Source organism: Xenopus tropicalis, chromosome 8 (genome assembly GCF_000004195.4).
Source record: "Xenopus tropicalis strain Nigerian chromosome 8, UCB_Xtro_10.0, whole genome shotgun sequence".
Lineage (NCBI taxonomy): Eukaryota > Metazoa > Chordata > Amphibia > Anura > Pipidae > Xenopus > Xenopus tropicalis.
In genome coordinates, this window is record NC_030684.2 from 140,660,814 (window position 1) to 140,675,352 (window position 14,539).

The window sequence follows — 14,539 nt, forward strand, 5'->3', positions numbered from 1 at the left end:
CATTTCAATGGTAGGTTTAACAGTGGCAGATAGCACATCAAAAGGAAAATGGAAAAAATAACTTTAAATAAAAGATAGCAACTGATTTGCATTTTATTGAGTGAAATAAGTTTTTGAACCCTCTAACAAAAAAAGACTTAATACTTAGTGCAAAACCCTTGTTTGCAAGCACAGAGGTCAAACGTTTCTTGTAATTGATGACCAAGTTTGCGCCCATTTTAGGAGGAATGTTGGTCCCACTCCTCTTTGCAGATCATCTCTAAATCCCTAAGGTTTCGAGGCTGTCTCTGTGCAACTCTGAGCTTGAGCTCCCTCCATAGGTTTTCTATTGGATTAAGGTCCGGAGACTGACTAGGCCACTCCATGACCTTAATGTGCTTCTTCTTGAGCCACTCCTTTGTTGCCTTTGCTGTATGTTTTGGGTCATTGTCGTGCTGGAACACCCATCCACGACCCATTTTCAGTTTCCTGGCAGAGGGAAGGAGGTTGTCGTTCAGGATTTCACGATACATGGCTCCGTCCATTTTCCCGTTAATGCGAATAAGTTGTCCTGTGCCCTTAGCAGAAAAACACCCCCAAAGCAAAAGGTTTCCACCCCCCATGCTTGACGGTGGGGACGGTGTTTTGGGGGTCATAGGCAGCATTTTTGTTCCTCCAAACACAGCGAGTTGAGTTATTGCCAAAGAGCTCTATTTTGGTCTCATCAGACCACAGCACCTTCTCCCAGTCACTCACAGAATCATTCAGGTGTTCATTGGCAAACTTCAGACGGGCCTGCACATGTGCCTTCTTGAGCAGGGGGACCTTGCGAGCCCTGCAGGATTTTAATCCATTGCGGTGTAATGTGTTTCCAATGGTTTTCTTGGTGACTGTGGTCCCTGCTAATTTGAGGTCATTAACTAACTCCTCCCGTGTAGTTCTAGGATGCTTTTTCACCTTTCTCAGAATCATTGACACCTTGCGTGGAGCCCCAGAGCAAGGTCGATTGATGGTCATTTTGTGCTCCTTCCATTTTCCAACAATCGCACCAACAGTTGTCACCTTCTCTCCCAGCTTCTTGCTAATGGTTTTGTAGCCCATTCCAGCCTTGTGCAGGTCTACAATTTTGTCTCTGACATCCTTGGACAGCTCTTTGGTCTTTCCCATGTTGGAGAGTTTGGAGTCTGCTTGATTGATTGATTCTGTGGACAGGTGTCTTTTATACAGGTGACTAGTTAAGACAGGTGTCCTTAATGAGGTTGACTAATTGAGTAGAAGTGTCTAACCACTCTGTGGGAGCCAGAACTCTTAATGGTTGGTAGGGGTTCAAAAACTTATTTCACTCAATGAAATGCAAATCAGTTGCTATCTTTTATTTAAAGTTATTTTTTCGATTTTCCTTTTGATGTGCTATCTGCCACTGTTAAACCTACCATTGAAATGATACTGTTCCGAGACTTTTCATGTGTAGGATTGGCCAGACCGGGGGTGAGTGAGTGTAGGATTGGCCAGACCGGGGGTGAGTGAGTGTAGGACTGGCCAGACTGGGGGTGAGTGAGTGTAGGACAGGCCAGACCGGGGGTGAGTGAGTTTAGGACTGGACAGACCGGGGGTGAGTGAGTGTAGGACTGGACAGACCGGGGGTGAGTGAGTGTAGGACTGGACAGACCGGGGGTGAGTGAGTGTAGGACAGGCCAGACCGGGGGTGAGTGAGTGTAGGACAGGCCAGACCGGGGGTGAGTGAGCGTAGGACTGGCCAGACTGGGGGTGAGTGAGTGTAGGACTGGACAGACCGGGGGTGAGTGAGTGTAGGACAGGCCAGACCGGGGGTGAGTGAGCGTTGACTGGCCAGACTGGGGGTGAGTGAGTGTAGGACAGGCCAGACCAGGGGTGAGTGAGCGCAGGACTGGCCAGACTGGGGGTGAGTGAGCGCAGGACTGGCCAGACTGGGGGTGAGTGAGCGCAGGACTGGCCAGACTGGGGGTGAGTGAGTGCAGGACTGGCCAGACTGGGGGTGAGTGAGTGCAGGACTGGCCAGACTGGGGGTGAGTGTAGGACTGGCCAGACTGGGGGTGAGTGAGTGTAGGACTGGCCAGACTGGGGGTGAGTGAGTGTAGGACAGGCCAGACCGGGGGTGAGTGAGTGCAGGACTGGCCAGACTGGGGGTGAGTGAGTGCAGGACTGGCCAGACTGGGGGTGAGTGAGTGTAGGACTGGCCAGACTGGGGGTGAGTGAGTGTAGGACAGGCCAGACCAGGGATGAGTGAGTTTAGGACAGGCCAGACCGGGGCTGAGTGAGTGTAGGACAGGCCAGACCGGGGGTGAGTGAGTGTAGGACAGGCCAGACTGGGGGTGAGTGAGTGTAGGACAGGCCAGACCAGGGATGAGTGAGTTTAGGACAGGCCAGACCGGGGCTGAGTGAGTGTAGGACAGGCCAGACCGGGGCTGAGTGAGTGTAGGACAGGCCAGACCGGGGGTGAGTGAGTGTAGGACTGGCTAGACTGGGGGTGAGTGAGTGTAGGACAGGACAGACCGGGGGTGAGTGAGTGTAGGACTGGCTAGACTGGGGGTGAGTGAGTGTAGGACAGGACAGACCGGGGGGTGAGTGAGTGTAGGCCAGACCGGGGGTGAGTGGGACCCAGTTGGCCAGCTAGAAGTATATAACTATATATGGACAAACAATCACTATTTTGCTTAAAGGGGAGGGCATTGCTTGGCAGCTTAATGCACAGAATGGCTTAATGCCCTGTATATAATGATAATGGGTAAGTGCAGAGGGGCTCTTGTTTCTGTCTATATACATTTATGAATTTTGTGGTCACAGCCACATTGCATCCTCTGGTTTAAATGGTTTAAAAACTAGTGGTGAGTACAACTTCCCCTTTCTTGCAATTGTGTGTGTGTGTGTGTGTGTATATGTGTGTATGTGTGTGTATATGTGTGTGTGTGTGTGTGTGTGTATATGTGTGTGTGTGTATATGTGTGTATGTGTGTGTATATGTGTGTGTGTGTGTGTGTGTGTATATGTGTGTGTGTGTATATGTGTGTATATGTGTGTATATGTGTGTGTGTGTGTGTGTATATGTGTGTGTGTGTATGTGTATATGTGTGTATATGTGTGTATATGTGTGTGTGTGTATATGTGTGTATATGTGTGTGTGTATATGTGTGTGTGTGTGTGTGTATATGTGTGTGTGTGTATATGTCTGTATGTGTGTGTGTGTGTGTGTATATGTGTGTGTGTGTATATGTCTGTATGTGTGTGTGTGTGTCTCAGGCTATGTGCCTTCCTTCCCCACTCTGGGCCCCCCTGGCTGTGTTTATGCAGCTCTGGATCAGGCCCCCACCCAGCCTGTGTGTGAGATACACTCTCTGTATGTTATTGTACCAACACACCCCCTCCCCATGTCAGGCTGCTTCTCTTAACCAATTGCTGTTGCTCAGTCTCTAAAGGGAAAGTGAAACTGCCAGAATTTTCTCTTTATCCTGGAACCCGAGCGGAAAAAGCAACAGCAGGGCGGCTGTGAGTAATAATTAACATTATAACTGTTCTATATAAAGCATCAAATCATGCTGCATTTCATAATCCTGTGTATAAAGAATGCATTTCCAGGTTTCTTTTTTCTGCTCTTTGATGTGTATCAGATCCGTTACAGCTCAGGGCAGAGAGGGTGTGACTGTAACCAATATAGTACTTTGGGTAACAGAAGGCTGTGAGTTCTAGTTAAACAATATATTATATTAAGTTGCCACCTCATACCATTAAAACCGGACACATATGAAATATATGTTCTACTTGAATAATAACTAATAGTTAATTTAGATGCCTGCTGCTGACTATCCAGATTTCTGTACAGTCATGCACAGTGTATCTTAGATATGCCTAGCAGCTTTCCAGCATGTGGATTCCACGAATTTAAAGGTTTAAAGGCCATGTAAACGTTTTCCTACCATGTATAAAAGTTGTGCCCCACCCAAAGCATACCACTTGTACTGCATATATCCCCTTTGTTTTCCAGTTCCATCACATTTTCCTAAAACAAATAACAGCATTCACCCAGCTGCCATTTTCCCTCTCTCACATCTTCAGTGACATTTACATCTGCAACCAGCACGTGTGCGCTGTAAAGTTCATGCAATGAAGAATGCAGGCTTACACAGGCAGAACTTTCTTTGATAAGTTCTGTTTGGATTGAGTGCTGTAATAGATAAGGGGATACTGCCGAAATTTTTATGGGGTACTTTTTATTTCTAAATGACCCTGTTACACAGCAAATAATTCCCTCTGCCATTTAACAGTTTACCCTTGAACCAACAAATGTATTTGTAGCTGTAATATTGGTGTGTAGGCGCCATCTCAGTGCCTTGTGCCTGAGTCTGAGCTTTCAGCCAGCGCTACACATTAGAACTGCTTTCAGCTAACCTATTGTTTCTCCTACTCCCATGTAACTGGAGGAGTCCCAAGCCGGACTTGGATTTCTTACTATTGAGTGCTATTCTGATACCTACTGGGAGCTGCTATCTTGCTCCCTTCCCATTGTTCTGCTGATCGGCTGCTGGGGGTGGGGGGATATCACTCCAACTTGCAGCGCAGCAGTAAAGTGTGCCTGAGTTTTCACATAAGAAAGAGACCTCCAATCTATCATCCTACGAGAAGGAGCTCAAAGCTGCTCTTTCTAGCTCAACCCTATCTACCTTATTCTCCTAGAGTGGTACTGGTACAGAGGCCCAACCCTAACTACCTTACACCCCTAGAGTGGTACTGGTACGGGGGCCCAATGCTAACTGCCTTACACCCCTAGAGTGGTACTGGTACAGAGGCCCAACCCTAACTACCTTACACCCCTAGAGTGGTACTGGTACGGGGGCCCAATGCTAACTGCCTTACACCCCTAGAGTGGTACTGGTACGGGGGCCCAACCCTAACTGCCTTACACCCCTAGAGTGGTACTGGTACGGGGGCCCAACCCTAACTGCCTTATACCCCTAGAGTGGTACTGGTACGGGGGCCCAACCCTAACTGCCTTACACCCCTAGAGTGGTACTGGTACGGGGGCCCAACCCTAACTGCCTTACACCCCTAGAGTTGTACTGGTACGGGGGCCCAACCCTAACTACCTTACACCCCTAGAGTGGTACTGGTACGGGGGCCCAACCCTAACTGCCTTACACCCCTAGAGTGGTACTGGTACGGGGGCCCAACCCTAACTGCCTTACACCCCTAGAGTGGTACTGGTACGGGGGCCCAAACCTAACTGCCTTACACCCCTAGAGTGGTACTGGTATGGGGGCCCAACCCTAACTGCCTAACACCCCTAGAGTGGTACTGGTACGTGGGCCCAACCCTAACTGCCTTACACCCCTAGAGTGGTACTGGACGGGGGCCCAACCCTAACTGCCTTACACCCCTAGAGTGGTACTGGTACGGGGGCCCAACCCTAACTGCCTTACACCCCTAGAGTGGTACTGGTACGGGGGCCCAACCCTAACTGCCTTACACCCCTAGAGTGGTACTGGTACGGGGGCACAACCCTAACTGCCTTACACTCCTAGAGTGGTACTGGTACGGGGGCTCAACCCTAACTGCCTTACACCCCTAGAGTGGTACTGGTATGGTGGCCCAACCCTAACTGCCTAACACCCCTAGAGTGGTACTGGTACAGGGGCCTAACCCTAACTTCCTAACACCCCTAGAGTGGTACTGGTACGGGGGCCCAACCCTAACTGCCTTACACCCTAGAGTGGTACTGGTACAGGGGCCTAACCCTAACTTCCTAACACCCCTAGAGTGGTACTGGTATGGGGGCCCAACCCTAACTGCCTTATACCCCTAGAGTGGTACTGGTACGGGGGCCCAACCCTAACTGCCTTACACCCCTAGAGTAGTACTGGTACAGGGGCTCAGCCCTAACTGCCTTACACCCCTAGAGTGGTACTGGTACGGGGGCTCAACCCTAACTGCCTTACACCCCTAGAGTGGTACTGGTACGGGGCCCAACCCTAACTGCCTTACACCCTAGAGTGGTACTGGTACAGGGGCCTAACCCTAACTGCCTTACACCCCTAGAGTGGTATGGGGGCCCAACCCTAACTGCCTTATACCCCTAGAGTGGTACTGGTACGGGGGCCCAACCCTAACTGCCTTACACCCCTAGAATGATAACGGGTACGGTGGCCCAACCCTAACTGCCTTAGAGTGGTACTATAAAGGGAGCTACACCTGCTCCTGTCTAATGCCTCATTCATGGGGCCCTGTTCCCTGATATCAGAAAGGTCTCACTTTACTTCGGGCCTCCCTTTCAGGGCCAGAACTAGGAGTAGGCAGAAGGGGCACGTGCGTAGGGTATAACAGCTGGGGCTGTACATGCTCATTCATGCACGTGCACCAGGAGATGAGGAGCAGTGGAAACAACTCCCCCATCCACCTATACATTAGGTCCAGCTATTAGGTGGCCAAACCAGGGGATTTCCAAGCCATAGAAGAATTTAACCCTATGGGTGTCTAGAGGTTAAAAAACTTTTGGCTTTTGGTTGACATATTGTAAAGATATATTTACTATAATGTATAAAAACTTCAAATTCATTAATTAGTCTTTTTTTTTAAGGCTCTTTTTTACAGCAACTTCTTATTGTATTTCCCCTGTCTATATATATATATATATATATATAAAATAAGAGAACTGAACTACAATTACTTGTGGTAAAAATATGAATATATTAAATATATATATGTGTCTTCTATTGCAGAAAGAACAATGGCTGGGCTCAAAAAAATTCCCATCTTTACATTTATGGCTATTTTAGCAACTCTTCAGCCTTCATTTGCACGTACGTAATTTATTTTATTTTGATATTTTATAATTCTTACATTTTTTAACAGTTGGCTGTTTCCTTATTCATTTTTATGAATGCCTGGGTAATATTTAACAAGAGATTTGACACTATGGGGCGATTCACTAAAGGGCGATAATGTTTATCGCATGGTTTTTTGCGTTAAAAAGTACGCGATAATTAAGTACCGATTCATCAAAGTCATATCGCATGCGCAAAAAAGCATCGCAAAGCGTTACTTACCACGCATTGCGTTAATTCTCGCATAGAAATAATAGTAACACCTGATTCACAAACACATATGAAGCGTTAAACGCACAAAATATCACTTTAATCTGTGTGAATATTAACCCCTACTTGGGGCAGGCGGTAATTATAGAAAAGTACAGTTAATGAGCTTTTGGCAACACAATAAGGACTTTGCAGTGGGATTTATTCAAGTCTGTGTTGGCCCCAGAGTGATGCAGCCGCCAGTTTGCAGGGAAATGGGCATTTTCAGTACAGTAGTTTTCAGAAAGTAACGGTTACGTGCGGAATATCATGTGCTGTAGTAATATATCGCGCGAGGCGAAATATCGCTTACCGTGAGATAACGCCAAGAACATCACTTCTTAATTATGACACGTGTCCTTTTAGTGAATCGAGCGTTAAGTCACAAAAAATAAGAAGTGATAACATTTTTAATGCATGCTATAAATAGCGTTCGTTTATCGACCTTTAGTGAATCGGCCCCTAAATGTTTTGTGTAGTTTACTGTAGATGGTAAGATCTCTGTAGCAGGACCTACTCCTATCTATGGTATGATGAATATTGCAGTCTTTCAGAATTCCTTAGTCATTTGGATATATTGTGGGCAATCAGATATATGCAACATTGGTGTTGGAAGCACAGACACTAAACAAAACAAAAGTTATTATATCTGATGGATACTCTGCATATTCCATGAAGCTTTCTCTGGAGAAGACACGCATTTGCACAAAGTTCTAAATGCCAAGGCTTATGGGACAAAATGCCCACTACCAACTGCAGGTCACCTTAGTTAGCAAAGATAACAAAATGCCCTAAGAATTAAGGCTAGCATCAGAGCTGGATCACACAGAAAGGAAACCAATGCAAGACCCTTATAAGCAAATATGCCCCCCACCCCCCATGCTTAATTGCTGCTGCTGGTCACGGATGCTACCCGATCATTCATTGCACAGCCAGGGCACTATCTACAAGGAGCGTGTATTTTCTTTCTAGAGGTCATTTACTATCATAAGTGCAATGTGCACAGTTTAGGATCTACAGTAAATTAGCATAAGCCCAATGTGGCCTTGCATATTTAGAGATAGGGTTGGCCCTGTGCAATCCCTAGAGCTACAACTAGGTTCATGTTAGCAGCGGAACCCTAGTGCTAATAGGCATGGTCACACATCATTCATTAGAAGAAGCAAGATGGGCACATTGACACCCACATGGGTGTGCAGGAGTGTGTTTATCTGGAAGTACCATAATGAATTGCATCAATATATGATCTCAGTTGAGTCTATTTTAGAGCACAAGCACTTGCTGGTACAATCATATATTACCCCTACTGTCTACATCACTCAAAAATGTAATTTTAAGGTGAATTGCTCCTAATATATTCCATGGCAGTTCTCCTATAAGACAAATATGGTTTTGCTCAGATTATATGTAAAAGGGAGAACATAACATAGAGCTCATTTGCTGACCACAAAATGTGAGCACTTTACCTGTTTGCACCAGGCCTTGTGCATATGGTACATAGCATCAAACACACAATGTAGAAACACATGGAAGACAGCAGTACTGAAGTCTGCCATTCACCTTTTATTGGTGCTTATCCCGACATGTTTCAGGAACTAGTCCCTTTTTCAAGTGATAACAAGCCATATTGCAAACACCCTTAAGGGCTCTGGCACACGGGGAGATTAGTCGCCCGCGACAAATCTCCCTTGTCACGGGCGACTAATCTCCCCGAACTACCATCCCATCGGTGAAAATGAAAGTTGCCAGTGGGATGGCACACACTGCGCAGGTGATTTTGGCAAATCGCCGAAAATGCCTCGCGAGGCAACTTCAGCGTTTTGCCGAAATCGCCTGCGCAGCGTGTGCCATCCCACCGGTGACTTACATTTTCGCTGGTGGGATGGTAGTTCGGGGAGATTAGTCGCCCGTGACAAGGGAGATTTGTCACGGGCGACTAACCTCCCTGTGTGCCAGAGCCCTAAATAGCCACCATATCACAAGTGCCTGCCCCCTTTAATTAACCACAGTCCAGTGCATGAGTCCTTAAATGTGTATTTGAAGAAAGTTCTATTTAACAAAAGAACCACATTTAGGGTTAAAAAAATATTGTTTTTAGCAAAAAACTGTTTTTTATAGAAAAAAGCCCCATCAAGTCCCCCTAAATACCTGTTGAGAAAAATCAGTTAAAATTAGATACTGCCAGAGGCCTATCTAACACCACAACTAGACAATGCACATACCCACGCCTTCCAACATTTGAAAAAACTAAAGAGGGACAAAAACAGCTGCAGCGCATAGAGCCTTGAAACTACACCCCCCTAAATACCACTCCCATTTGACTAAATTTGGCAGGTTATGTAAAGTTTGAACACATTTCTGGGGGTTTTGGGCTCTTGTTTTATGTGTTATTACAGTTTTGCTAATGAAGGTGAAGTTGCCCTTTAAGCTGTGATTCTCAGTTCCCCCAAGAGACCTGTTTAGCTTTTTAGTTACAATTATATCTCGGTGCAGGGGCTGAGTATTCTGGGCTCTGCCAACAGCTACTTATCTAATTAAGTTTGAGAAACTTTGTATCTTTTTGGCACCCAGTGCAGGAGATCAAAGGGAAATGAGGGACTTTTTAATAAGAAGCCGGGACTGTGGTCTGAGTTGTCAAAATCATAACAGTTGGGAGGTATGCATACCTTACTAGAGAGTAATGAAAAAACAAACATGTAATTTATAATATCTGCTTGATAAATTCTCTCTCAGTAGAAGTACTTCACTTTCTTTAGCAGTTTCATCTACTATTTCTGTAGCCTGTATAAAACAAACTTAGCAGTTTCCATTTTATCTTGGTCTCAGTAGTTTCCATGCTACAGCTCTAGGCAAATTTCTATGACAGGCAAATCTAGAAGACCCAAGCCTGTGTTTTATATGTAAAATGATATAAACAACCATATCCAACATATAATTTTATATATGAAACCTAATACTAAACTGGACATAAGTTACATAGTTACATAGGGTTGAAAAAAGACCAGTGTCCATCAAGTTCAACCCATCCAAGTAAACCCAGCACACCTAACCCACACCTACCAATCTATACACTCACATACATAAACTATAAATACAACCACTAGTACTAACTGTAGATATTAGTATTACAATAGCCTTGGGTATTCTGATTGATCAAGAACTCATCTAGGTCCCTCATAAGTAGAAATATTCATATTCCCCAAATGCCACCTATCACTCCACCCTATCAGGGTTATATTTATACATTTACCCTTAGCTCTTGGGAGCTAAAGGTTATATTGTTAAGCTTGGTTAATTGTTAAATGCACTGTATGAATTCTAACATACACACACATATATATATATATATAATACACATGAGCCACAAATATTCTGTAAATTATATCCTTATAATTGGAGCTTAGTCATGTAATTTCTGTCACATGACTCACTGAAAAGTGTATATTTTAGGAGTTCCAGGATCTGTATAAAAGCAATTGGCCTTTAGCCTTGTGCTTTTGTATGGCCATGGAACTCCTTCATGCCTTATAATATCCCTATATTTTACAATAGGGGGTACTTTATTCACTATATAATATACAGGAGCCACAAATAACCTTTATATGGCCATGGAACCCCTCTGTGCCTTATAATATCCCTATATGTTACAATAGGGGTACTTTATTCACTATATAATATACAGGAGCCACAAATACCCTTTATATGGCCATGGAACCCCTCTGTGACTTATAATATCCCTATATTTTACAATAGGAAGTACTTTATTCACTATATAATATACAAGAGCCACAAATAACCTTTATATGGCCATGGAACTCCTCTTATTCACTATATAATATACAAGAGCCACAAATAACCTTTATATGGCCATGGAACCCCTCTGTGACTTATAATATCCCTATATGTTACAATAGGGGGTACTTTATTCACTATATAATATACAGGAGCCACAAATAACCTTTATATGGCCATGGAACCCCTCTGTGCCTTATAATATCCCTATATGTTACAATAGGGGGTACTTTATTCACTATATAATATACAGGAGCCACAAATACCCTTTATATGGCCATGGACCCCCTCTGTGCCTTATAATATCCCTATATGTTACAATAGGGGGTACTTTATTCACTATATAATATACAGGAGCCACAAATAACCTTTAAATGGCCATGGAACCCCTCTGTGCCTTATAATATCCCTATATGTTACAATAGGGGGTACTTTATTCACTATATAATATACAGGAGCCACAAATAACCTTTAAATGGCCATGGAACCCCTCTATGCCTTATAATATCTGCCATGATCTCCCTGAGGAGACACCATGGAGTACCAGGAAGGTGGGAGTCTGAAGACTGGGTAACCCGGAGTGTAACCATATACCACAGAACTGGTGTCAGAGGCCATGATGATCAGTGGAAGGAACTTCAATAAACGTAGTGAAGTCAGTAACAGTGCACACTATGGGGCTGATTTACTAAGACATGAATTCCGACCGAATTGGAAAAATTCCGATTGGAAAACGAACATATTGCGACTTATTCGTATTTTTTGCAATTTTTTCGGCGCCTTTACGAATTTCGGAAATTATCGCGTCTTTTTCGTTACCAATACGATTTGCGCGAAAAAACGCGAGTTTTTCGTAGCCATTCCGAAAGTTGCGATTTTTTCGTAGCGTTAAAACTTGCGCGAAAAGTTGCGCTTTTTTCGTAGCGTTAAAACTTAAAAGGTGCGACGTTTTGCGCAAGTTTTAACACTACGAAAAAAATCGCAACTTTTTGCGCAAGTTTAAACGCTACCGATCATTACGAAAAAAACGCAATCGGACGCATTCGGCCCGTTCGTGAGTAAGTAAATGGGCCCCTAAGGATATACAGACTTGAATAGTTGAAAACAGCAGGCAGAGACAAAATCCAAATCAGGCCAAAGGTCAGGGCTGGCAGCAATCAACAAAGGCGAGGACAGGCCAAGGTCAGAACCGGGGAATCAGAACAGAACAAGGAAGGGCACCGGAGAACAGGAACAGGACATGGAAACTGGAGCTTGGAACCAGAAGGGGGTCACGAGAAAGATAACTTGGGAACACGGGAATCAGCGATAGGAACAGCTTAAAGGAGAAGGAAAGGCTAGTAAAGAGTTAATCCCAAGCTGCAGGCATACCTTCAGTTCTCTCAATAGTGCCCTTAAGTCTCCCCATATTTCTCCCGTTCAGATGATCAGAAGCCAAACAGGAAGAAAAAACACTGAGCTGGGTAAAGAAAGTTCCCATAATGCCTCACTCCTGCACAGACACCCAGACCAAGTGAACATGCTCAGTTAGACTATGAGTCAGCTCCCTGCTGATTGGCTCAGATCCACATTACTAAGGGGGGGAGGGAGTTCTTATTTAATGATTGTTTCTTTCTCAATGGCTGCTTGTAGCACTTCCCTGTAAATCCCAAGAAAAAGTACAAAAATTCTTCCTTTCCTCTAATACTTTGGAAGTCACCATTCTTTCCCCAGAGACAAGGGATGTTGGCCTTTAAAACAATCCACAGAAAGGGGTCCTTTGAACTAATATTACAGATTGCAGAAGATGGCAGCTCTGGGAAATCAGTCCGGCAGGAGTATGATTCAGCACCTTGCCTTGCGTGGGATGTGCTAGCTAAGGCAGAGGCAGATTTAACACTAATGCAACCAAACTGGGAATGCAGACAGCACAGAGAGATAGACTTGCTCCTAACAGAGAAGTATTCATAGTGTGACTTATACAGGGCAGCAGCTTGGTATGACAAGGGAGACAAAAATGGAAAGTTGTTGGCTTTGCTAGCTAGGGTGGATGTACCTAGAACTGTAATTTGTATTGTGATGGATGAGGCTAATGAGCTTACTGATCTCAGCCTGCAGCCTTGTGCCTTTATATGGCTTGATAAAGGGCTGGTTTATGCCCGAAACGTTGCTGTGTGCACTTGAGTAAAGTCACTTTTTTCTACAACATTTCCGGAGTGCTGCTGTTTTTTCATTTTATCCTGGATATTGTGCCTTTATATGGGCACAGAACCCCTCAGTGACTGCTAATATCCTTATCATTTACAGTAGGGGGTACATTATCCCTTATAATACATGAGTGATACTCAGAGTTCCCTGTATAACTCAGCCTGCAGCCTTGTGCCTTTATATGGGCACAGAACCCCTCAGTGACTGCTAATATCCTTATCATTTACAGTAGGGGGTACATTATCCCTTATAATACATGAGTAAGTATAGGTTGTGTGTGCTGGGTTTACTTGGAAGGGTTAAACTTGATGGACTCTGGTCTTTATTCAATCCTATGTAACTATGACTGATACAGGAGTTCCCTGTATAATAATTTGCTTTATTTTGCAGAGTGGTTTAAGGTTATTGCCTCTCACACACCAGTTATTGCCCCTGTGGGCAGTGATGCAGATCTGGGCTGTTACCTGGTACCTGCAGGCAGCGCTGAGAGTATGACAATCAAGTTCCATCGGGGAGACCCAAACTCCTATGTTTACGTGTATAACAAGAGACTGGATGACACTGGTAATCAGGACGAAGAGTATAAGGGGAGGACGGAGTTTCTGACAGAGAATATCGGACAAGGACAAGTCACTGTGAGAATAAAGAATTTTCAGCCGTCGGATATAGCATTCTACACCTGTATATTTGCTTCTGATGATCACGTGGACTTTGCAACACTGGAGCTAAAGGAGGCTCCACCAGCAGGTCAGTAATCTGTATTTCTTCTGCTTGTTGCTTAAATACTGTTAATTGGGTGTAAGTACTATCAATTAGATTTTCAATGATGATATTTTGTAAACAATTCAAATTTTAACAGTTGTGGATATTTTTCTTCCTCAGTAAAGTCATATTCTTTTGTAAAATAATGTTTTCTCATTTTGTGCATGGCCATTTATATTTGCATGAAAGTGCCTGTAGTTTTGCATTTGTCTGTTTTTTTAAGTTGTTTTTCACCCTAAACAGTGTTCCCTTCCCTAAGGAGGCTTAAAACATTAAAATGTATAAATCATTATAATCACTGACTCCTTTGAATGTTAACGTGGCCATACACTGGCCCATAAGAACTGCTAACAGACTGAGTTGGCAGCTTTTGAACTGTGTATGGGGCCAATGGGCTTCCCCAACCGATAACTGGCTGAAGATTAAAACTCCTGTCAGAGTGAGCACAGTGTCGGCTCATGTTGCACACTAACTTCCTTTTGGGGTCTCTAAACGCCAGATACCTTGGTGATCCTATGCACAATGGGCATCAAACTGTTCAGTGGACCCTTGGCTTTCATATTTAGGATGTGTTTTCTTGGTACCTAATGTTATGTGGGAGATATGATGCCTGAAAGTGGAAGCTTTGAGACAAGTTTGGGAAAGCATTGCAGTTTGGTATTTAGGAGTAGAAAGACATAGTTACCCATTTTGGATTCGGCAGAATGTGTACTTTTCAA

At 44.3% G+C, this 14,539-nt stretch overlaps 1 protein-coding gene across 1 annotated transcript in view; it reads left to right on the forward strand.

Moving 5' to 3' along the window:
* Positions 1-3,372: 3,372 nt before the first annotated feature.
* LOC100493151 (myelin-oligodendrocyte glycoprotein-like) overlaps positions 3,373-14,539 on the forward strand; it is a 57,927-nt gene continuing 46,760 nt past the window's right edge. The window contains exons 1-3 of the mRNA XM_012969907.3: positions 3,373-3,501; positions 6,726-6,806; positions 13,449-13,805. Coding sequence (XP_012825361.1) covers positions 6,734-6,806; positions 13,449-13,805 — 430 coding nt within the window. The 5' untranslated portion in view covers positions 3,373-3,501; positions 6,726-6,733. The remainder of the gene's footprint in view (positions 3,502-6,725; positions 6,807-13,448; positions 13,806-14,539) is intronic.